Raw genomic sequence first — 10,223 nt, 5'->3', positions numbered from 1 at the left:
CTTATTGATTAAAAAAATTACTAAGCCCAAAATTGAAAGATAATGGCAAGCTAGTAAAAAGAAATAATTATGCTCTATGGTGCACGTCCTTTAATCCAAATGTTCCATTTTGTTGTAATCTCCTCAACACTAAATTTCCATCTTCCAACTATGTGGGTACATCTTTGAAATTACAGTCTCAGTTTGTCATTTATTTGTTGGTGACCTCTTTAATGTGAGTTATTTCGATTTCTTCCTTTATAATGTGCACATTAACTCAACTCTTCATTTGGGCAACCCTACACATTAATTTACTTTGTATGATACAAATTGGATGACTAGGATTGCTACGACCACAACACACTGATAGAATAGTGTTTTAATTTTGTTGGAGTGTTATTTTATGTCAACACAAAAAGAATCCAAAATGGCAACTAGTATACAACAGGTACGTGACAAAGGTAATAGGTGGATGGGAACAAATATATTAAGCAAAAAGTTTGAAGTCCCGATTGAGAAGGTATAATGTGTTGATATATAATATATACATAACCAGGATGATTTGTCAAAAGCCGCCTTAAAGCAAGGAAGAAGAAACTCCATGTGGAGATTTTGAATGAATCAAAACTAGATACATGCTACTCTAACAAATTTTGAAATAAATAGACCCTGATAAAATTATAACACAAATAGAACCCCTCCGGAACTTCAATTTACACAATTTAACTCTGTAACATGACCAACTATACTACTACCCATGATTGAACCTAAGAAGATGTGAATGCAGACTTGGAGCAGTTTCTTGGTTGGTTGATAACATCCAATGAACTGAAAATGTTCAACCAAGAAAGCACTTATCATTTACAGGCCAACCCACTTCACCCATCTGAAAATCCGACCAACTCTCAAGGGTAACTCATAGTCATTAGCAACAGCAGGCTCCCTTCTAGCAACTTCAGTTTCGGACCAGACGTATACTCCACGTTCTTGCTTACTGCCAGGCACGGTATTATCCAAGATGACAGCAACAAGAAAAGCTACTACCATGTGTAGAGAAAAGGTTGTGTTCAGGAAATAGTTTAACTGCAAAAGAAAATAGTGTTAGAAAAAGCTGACATGTAAAAGAACAGCAATTAAATTTGCCTTAAAAGAGGTAGTACGGTAATTTTTAACCAGCATTCAAGCGCTAAAGTTTAAAAAGAAACGAGATGGAAACCACATTATGATGACTTTCCAATACTAGTGTATTTATTATGAGTTGTTAGTTCACTGCATGAATTTATGCCATATAGTATTATAGTAGTTAATGACAATCACTGCTACATTTACAAGTTGGCAACCATGAGGACTCAGTTAAAAAAGATGCTGCACACGAGCAGAAATGTTATCAAACTGGCTAGTGAGACAAACAGATCTTAAAAATTACTTGTGCGGGCAAACTACTTATATGTCACCATTGAATATGAAAGTGGTTTCTATTCATTCACCCGGACAGACGAATTTGCTTCAATTTCAGTCATGTCTTTATACCAACAAATTTTGACCACAGAAAATAACGGAACGAAAAACAAGTATATTATTCACAATAGTAAAAGGATATGACACGAGGGCATACCCCTCCATATTGGGTGCGGAAAGGCCCATGAGAAGCCACAATGTAGGGTTGAAAGTAACTGGGCACTGACGAGTTGGAATTTGGGGAGATGCCGTATTGTTGAAAGTAGGCAGGTATGGACAGAGAGAAAAACAACGATAACCCAATTATGATGATGTTCCGAGAGCTTCCAGCCTCACTATAGCGTAGATTTGACAAGCCCAATGCTGTAAGCATTGCCCACATAAAGCATAGGAGACCAGCAACCATGACTTCAGGAATTGAAGCAATAAACCCTCCCACCTTACCTGTTCAATGCAAGTAAAATTAGACATGTTATATTCGCAATGAAAATTTCTATAGTTGTGTACAAATTGAAATAGATAGAAGAAAGCTTCTATATAATTAACATTCCCTACCCAAATATCCTCCTAAAACCTTATAAGTAAGCCACTCTGACAATAATTAAAACCAAGGATTCACTAGCACGCCACAAACGAAATTGATGAAAACTATTTGCTCTACTACCTGTTATTCTCCAGAAAGGCTCCGTGCTAGAGATGATGTTACAAGCATCTCATACATTTTGCTAACTGTTCTAAACTTCTAATAAGGAAAAACCAAGATATATTACAAATGACATTTCATCTAAAAATTCACGTAGTAAATCTACTTCTATCAGTGGCTATTCATCACAAGTAGACTGATAAATTAAGATGCAAGAAAAGAAAGACACTAGTGACTATACACTTACCCACAAGAGACAACACAATCAGGAAGCATGCCCCCAATTGAATAGCTCTGCGGCTTCCCATTTTAGTGACAGCAATGGTATGAACATTTTCAGTTAAGGTGGTAGCCCCTGTACCAGTTCCCCACAGACCAGCCAAGACACTAGAAAGACCTTCCAAGCCAATTCCTCGACTAAGAACTCCAGGAGTTGGAGGTCGAGATGCTACCAATAATGAAGATGCATGATATGAACCAACCTACAAAATTTAAAACAACAGGAGGTGATTATATAATCCTGCATATAGAAAAAAAAGAATCATGAATCCACTTTTGATATATTACATTGTTAATCTCTCAGATAAATGCTATTTTTACATACTTATCCTGACAACATCTTCAAAATAAATAAAATCCCATAATGGCATTTGCAGTGTTGAAATTTTAGTTTAGTGATTACGCAATCAGTGACATCAATGCTTTGATTTCCTAAACTAAGGTATAACCCATACTGCATTACCCTTAGAGATGGTATCTACTTAATGTAAACATTTGTTAGGGAAAAAATTACAAATGTCAGTAGGTGAAATCGGCAAAACAAGATGGCAACCATTGATTTTAACTTCAGAGATCATATAAACTATAAGACAACCTCTAGTCTCTTAAGTACCTTTCGATGTCAAGGGTTATAATCAAAATCAAACGACAATACTAATGAAGTGAATATCATATTCAGGTTTCTTACTTCAGCATAGTCAAGCAGTCATATATTAAACACATAGCTCTGTTAGGCACACATTTCTATTTCATTTAGAGCTTGCATCAAGCAAAAACCAGAACAGCTTTCCACATATAATATTTGCTAGCACATTAAGAAGACAAGAGTATCAACATATTCAGAGTCTAGATAAATAAAATAATAAATATAATCCAGGACACAAAAGGAAAAATAATAAACAGAAGCTAACCGAATCCACAGATGAGATCAAGGAAACCACGCACATCACAAGAGCCATTTTCCAATGGAAGACAGGAGTACCCCATTGTAATGGATAAGGAAATCTAAACCATGGGGATGCTTCCAACGCATAAGAAGTATCAACTCGACATTGCTTCATTTTTGAGACATGCTTTCTGCAGTGCTCAGAAATCATATTTGAGGCGGGTATATTTATGTCACACCCATTGTAGTTGTATACTCCAGCTTCAGTCAGCAAGAAAGCAACTGCCCATGTAATTGCGAGACCCAAAGGAACCTGGCAGTTAGGTGAAGCAAAAAAAAAAACAAACTTAAAAAGAAATCGATTATGTTCACTACTAACTCAGAAGGATATTGTACGTTAAACTTACTGCATATATGAGAAATATGCGGTGTCCAAAAACAGATATTTTACGAAGATACTGCAGAAAACAAGAAAAGGGATACATTAAGAATGTTAGCACATTGCAGTGATCCATCAATAAACAGTAGGAACGTGAATTACACACTTACAAGAGAAAAAACAATAACCACTAATATCTGCACTGCACCAATCTCCAGACACGTACCAACTAGCGGAAAACCATAACTGTAAAATGAAAGTCCAACTGCAGCAATAGTTGGGGATACAACCACGGGATTGATTAACCTGAAAATTCAGATATGACCCTTAGTACTTTCATTTCAGACAACTCTAACACTATAATCATTTAATCACGAGGAAAGGTAAATGGCATAAGTCTGTGGTACTACTGACATGTTAATATCATCAAACTGCAATCCACAAGAGAAAATACCCAGTAAAGTTAAAAAATATGATCTCTCATCTCTTCCTCTGGCATGCTACCATTAGACACACTCATTACAGCAGACTAATGCAAGAGCTGAAACTTACAAAAAATAGGAGGCAAATACAGCTGAATTCATTACAAAAACCTATTGGCAATGAGATTCCTTCAAATGCAGGCTGAATTGACTGAGGGGAATGGAGGATTGATAACTCTGTTAGGAAGAAACTTTTAAGAGTGCATGTGGAGTGGACTCAAAACCTCCCATAAATAGAGGGTTATTTACATGCAATTATTTTGCAAAAAATTTCAATAAAACCCATTGATGAATTAATTAATGAATAACTACACCATCAAAGAAAAGAACAAGAAATTGTTGGCCACAACACATAATAGAAAGATTGGAAGCCTTAGAACTTGCTATGCGCTCTCTAAAAATAAATCAAGAGGAATTATACACATAACAGCAAGGATGGAAGCATGAGAAATGGCGTGGAAAAATTATACTTCAACACACTGTTAAATCATTTAAAACAGCACATTTTCATGTAAGAATATTCTCAATTCGATAGAATTAAACTTCTAGATGCAAAAGTAAAGCTATACATGTATTAAACCAACCAATTATTGTGGGTATTAATTATTATGGATCAACTTCAATAAATAGTGAAAGAGAAACATACAGTCCTCTTAAATGGTCATGCAAAGAACACCAACATATACAATATTTAAACTTTAAAGCACAAACATTTATGAGAAACTAAATTTCCTTATTGTTTCTATTCTCATTATTCTTTCCTTCATTGTCTCTCACGGTTATTCTACCAGTATTTCTCAAACTTCAGCAGTTGGAACTACATTTTAAATAGCCTCAATTTACATGAATAAATGCCGTGAGATAAAACAATAAATTACGTACTAAAAAAGAAGACAAATATTCGGGCAAAAAAAATTCCACAATCATACCTTACTAACAGCGACATAAGTCCTGTATATCCAAGGAATGCTTGAAAAGCCGATCCAATGATTATAGCCCCCTGCAGCTCCTTCATTATATGTTTGAATTTCTGAAAATTGACACAAAATAATCCCTCAGCGGTCTTAGTTTCAGTAACTCAACCAAAAGGCTCACAATATACACAAACAAAAGCTCATGACATCTTACAAACAACCAACAACAGAAACATAATCCGAAACAATAGAAAAGTGAAGAAAAAATAATACATTTTCATTTAATCCTTGAAACTCGGAGGAGTTGATGATCGCTAAGGCTGGAGCCAGATATACAAAAGAAGACCCCTGTATCAAGGGCAACCTCGACCCAAAATTTGAATGCAACAGTGTAGTCATTCCTGACACAAAGAGCACAGTCGACACCACAGCAGAAGTATCCTCCTACACCAACAAACACATCAGAAAATACTACCCCGTAAGAAATAAATTCACCAAAACATACATATAAAAAGGTAATTCAGTTAATTAGTTTTGCTAGGATAAACTTATAGAAGAAGAAAGCAAGAATGCAAATTTAGTTCTCCCATAATTAAAATAAACTCGTAAGCTTAGCTTTTACAGAAGTTCTAACATCAAACTTCTCCACAAGCAAAGACACATAAGTTAATCTAAACTCGTGGAAGAAACTTAATTCATTTTACATTTTTGTTTTCTTAAGTTTATGATTTACCCAAACAGAAACTTAGTTAAAAACTTGAAATCACTCACGCGAGAGCCTCCCATTGCCGGAACCATAACAAGCGGAACGAGAATCAACGAACCCAATATCGAAACGTAATGCTGAATGCCGTACACACCAATGGGAACTAAACAAAGCATCCATGAAAAAAAAAACCATTAGCGCATAAATTAAACTTTATAGTATCAATTTTTCAAAATAAAAGTAAGTACAATACAACTAACAGCACAACCATGTATAATATTTTTTTTTTCTTTTTCTTATTCCTATACTCACCTAAACCAGGTGAATCTCTGAGCTCATACTTCATATGCGAATGCCTCGACACGAAACCATCGTCGTCCACAATGTCCTCATGACTCGGCGCCCGCCGCCCCGGCGGAGGAGGTGGCGGCGGCGGCGGCGCCTGGCCATTGGTGCTGGAAACGGAACTCTTGGGGACTCCTTCGGAGTCTCTGCGCTTCTTCTCGACCTGATCCTTGGGAGGAGGAAGCGGCGGGACCTTGTCGCGGTGAGCCACGCCGTTGGCCGTCGTTGTTGCCCGGGCCCGACCTGCTTCGAGATCCACGTTAGTGTCGGGCTCCTTGGGCTTGGGCTGGAGGCTTATCTGACCCGAGTCGCTGGCATTGGCCTCGCCTGAGAACTTGGGCTTGAAGCCCGTTTTCTTGGCCCAGGTAGAAGGCGGCATTGCCTTAGCGTCCGGCAAGGCTGCCGGCGGCCACGGCCCCGCACGGTGTGGCGGTTTGGGATCGGAATCGGCCATCGCTAGCAGCACATAATGGCTTGAGTCGGAAGTTGAAGTGTAGATCTGAAGAGTAGAGTGGCGAAGCGAAGGTTTAGGGTTTTTGTAGTGTTCTCCGGAGGATGAGAGAGAGGAAACTCCGGCACAAAAGAGAGAGAAAGTGAGAAGAAAAAACGTGCAGTGAGTGAAGTGAGAAGAGAAGAAGCTAAGACTGAACTAAAAGCGCGTTGTTAGAATCATTTTTTATTATTTACTTTCGCAGTTTTGTTTTGTTTCTGATTTTGTCTTCCTTCTTTCCCTCCTTCTCTTCTTCTCTCCCGAAATAACCGGTGCTGCTTACGTCACTGGCGTTTGGATTGCGCTTTCAAATTCAATGCCAACAAAACAAAACACCAAGATTTTCTTTCTAACACAATGGAAAATTCCTTTGGATTTTTTTCTTGGTAGATATTTATGAATATAAATGCTACTTTTAGTTTAAACATTCTATTTATTATTCTTTAATCAATGTTTTAGATAAGTAACATTGTGTTTATGAGATTTTGTAATATTTGGTCCAATTTTACAAGATAATTATAAAAAGGGTAAAATTTTAAAACATGAAAAATGGTTAATCGTGTTAGAATTTCGGTTGAAATTTGATTACACGACTTATCCATTTTAATAATTTTTAAAAATTTTATTTATTTTAATAATTAATAATTAAAATTACATTAAAATTTATTTATTTATGATAGATTTTTTTTTCAATATTTTTATTACGATCTATTCAGTTACAAGTTAATTATATTGAAGTCTTGTCATTTTGATGTGACTTACATATTAATAATTTTTAAAATTTTTTATCTATTTAGTATTCCTTCTTTCGTCTTTCCATAAATATTTCCATTTTAACATATGTTCAACAATTGAATTGCGAACTAATTTAGCTAAAATTATATAAATTTAACTTTGTTAAGCACTTTTTTTTTCATATTTTTTTCCGTATGTAACAGTTTGCACAATGATTTTTTTTTAAAATGTAACTTGTTCTATAATTACAAATGCTTGTGAAGCAAAAAAAAGGCATGATTTGATTTAATTTGTTTATACCATCTTTAAATTCTCCATTGAGAGAATATGCCATGATGAAAAGTAAGCTTGGACTGCTTTATGGGTTCAGAAACTTCACAAAATTATTCCAAAGTGAGACTGGTTTTGTGTTGGATAAAGCCAATACAAGACAAAAAGTTTGTTTTAGAGCTTTCAACACATAAACGTGAAGAAAAAGGTTTGAAATCATCTTTCTATTACAAGTGTGTAATTAATGTAATGTGACATTTTTTTGGCTTAATTTTCATGTGGGTCCAAATCATGGGCAAGTTGGTTGAAGGGATGACTTGAAGGTTCAAACAAAATGCCAGCTATATGCATTTAACAGCAAATTCAGGGATGAAAAATTGAATTCAGTGATGAGTTAGTGAGGAAGAATGTGATTAAATTCATATCTTCATTGGAATTGGAATTACCCAATGATAGTAACCGATCCACATGAAATTTCAGAACATGGGGAAATGAACAAATTGTTTTGTAAGTTACCAATTTTTGTGGGCATGATGATGGTAAGTAACGTAAGAAGGTAGAGGAAAAGAGATTCCCAAATTGCGTAAGCCATGGCACATTCATTGAAAAGGTGTGAGGTTTGTTTGTGAGATCATTGGGGATCTAACTTCATCATCATCTCTAAAAAATGTTTGTTCCAAAGCATATCAGTCATCACAACTAGGAATTTGTCTCCTTCCAAGGAGAAACCAGCTCTATTTAGAGTATACCTTAAGTTACAAAGATAATATTGAAAGAGTATATAAACTGTCATTGACCTCGGTTTGTGAGATTATATTAAATATACCGTAACAAATTTTTTAATCGAAATATAAGAGGAGTGGATTCCCCTAGTTGAGGGGCTTGATACACATTTTAGTCAGAGAGATAGTATCACTAGGATCAATCATTTCAGTCGAGGTCTTGTTTGTTTCGGAGGTTGGTGTTTCGTCACAATTTTGTCTTTAAAAACGCCTCATCAGATTGGAGGAGGAAAGATATATAATTCTAACCTCAACTTGCAAGTAATGTGAGACTATATTGACACATTTTTATTTTATTTACAATATTTATGAAAGGATCTTAAAATGTTTTTAATGTAAAGATTTATTTTGAGATCTTATACCACCTTTTTGGTAAGGTTCATTGTGCAACATAAAATATAAGATTTTATTTAGTTTTTGCTCTAATGGTATTTTTTTCAAAATGAGATTTTAAGTGCAACACAAAATATAACATTTAATGTTTTTAATGTAAAGTTTAATTTTTTTATTATTATTGTAAGAATGTAAAATCATTTTTTTTTATATATATTAAGAGTTTTTCTCTAATAACGTTTATTCCATGTTATAGATATTGAATGTTCCTTCCGTAAAACATCTTGTATTTAAAATCTTAGATGAAGATGTTGATAATCTTATAATACTCAACACTTATAGTTATTTATTGATAATCTTATTATAAGCACTGCAGAAATGGCTTAGGGTTCACTCCATATATTCTTATATTTATTTTAATTTTTTTATTGTTGATAAAAATTAAATGTGTAAATTTTGAAAACATTCATTGCAAATTACGTTTTGAACATAAAGTTGACACGTGTGCGAAGTTCAATATTGCACGTGTAATTATTAGACAACAAAAAGGTTCATTAACACTAGAAAAGAACAAATAAACCGTTTGAGAATTTAAAGTGAAAATTAAAAATAAAAAGATTGCTAGATAAATTTTTTCAAAAAAAAATATTAGATGAAAAAATAAAAGTGACAATGGTGTTATTTTTTTTTTATATAGCTTTGATAAATAGTACTTGAATTTTCTTTAGTTTTTCTTATTTTTGCAGATTTTACAAAGCTACTGTTCTATTGTCACATAAATAGTTTTGCCACCTTTTGTGTTTATAGCTTTGCGTCCAATGGTGTTTGGGAGTATTTTTTTTTAAGTCGTAGATAACTAATACAATTTAAGTATAAACTAATAAAACTGAAGTCATACATAATTTTAATATAATTAAAGTTTTCATTTAATATAATTAAAGTTTAATAATACAATTTTGGTTATATTAAATTGATATTGAAGTTGTGACAATATAATCCATTTTTATAAATATAAATCACAAATATAATCAAAATTGTGCAACTTTTATTACACTTCTATATAAATTAATTTCAATTAAAGTTGTAGGACGTGACACGAGGGATAATCATATTTTAGATATAAATAATGTATTTATGATATGATTTTTACTTTTATTTTTTAAAATTATAAAGTCTTGCCACGAGATACTATTTAATCAAAGACGTAATAATATTTCTTTTCAGATTTATAATAAACAATACAAATTACATCATACTTATAAAAAAAACATATAATTATATTGTTTCGTTGTATCTTTTTATTGAAATTGTGAAATTAATCTATTTCATTAAAAAGAATATGAAATATAAATCACTATTCAATGAAATTGGACACGTGAGTATAATTTTTGCTACTTCGTCCTTTTTATTGTTACATGGTCTATTTATCAGTAGATGTAAATTTTTTAAGAACTTTTTTTACTTAAATATAGGCAATGAAACAACTATTCACAATAATTGAAAATTTGAACTTAAAAAAAAATAAAAAAAATTGTATTTGAC

The 10,223-nt window shown here is 33.5% G+C and overlaps 1 protein-coding gene across 1 annotated transcript; it reads right to left on the bottom strand.

The window, feature by feature from the left end:
* Positions 1–432: 432 nt before the first annotated feature.
* On the bottom strand, positions 433–6,930 carry LOC137835653 (nucleobase-ascorbate transporter 12). Its single transcript, XM_068644254.2, has 10 exons — positions 6,039–6,930; positions 5,792–5,889; positions 5,294–5,464; positions 5,036–5,136; positions 3,795–3,930; positions 3,653–3,703; positions 3,271–3,558; positions 2,328–2,562; positions 1,595–1,881; positions 433–1,062 (listed from the first exon to the last, which is right to left on the bottom strand). Exons 1-10 carry the CDS (start codon positions 6,523–6,525, stop codon positions 841–843), a joined length of 2,076 nt encoding a protein of 691 aa, XP_068500355.2. The 5' UTR covers positions 6,526–6,930; the 3' UTR covers positions 433–840.
* Positions 6,931–10,223: the final 3,293 nt, after the last annotated feature.

The sequence above is a fragment of the Phaseolus vulgaris genome, chromosome 5 (genome assembly GCF_051622355.1).
Source record: "Phaseolus vulgaris cultivar YP4 chromosome 5, ASM5162235v1, whole genome shotgun sequence".
Classification (NCBI taxonomy): domain Eukaryota; kingdom Viridiplantae; phylum Streptophyta; class Magnoliopsida; order Fabales; family Fabaceae; genus Phaseolus; species Phaseolus vulgaris.
The sequence above is the reverse complement of the archived record's forward strand: the minus strand, read 5'-3'. Positions and strand labels throughout refer to the sequence as shown.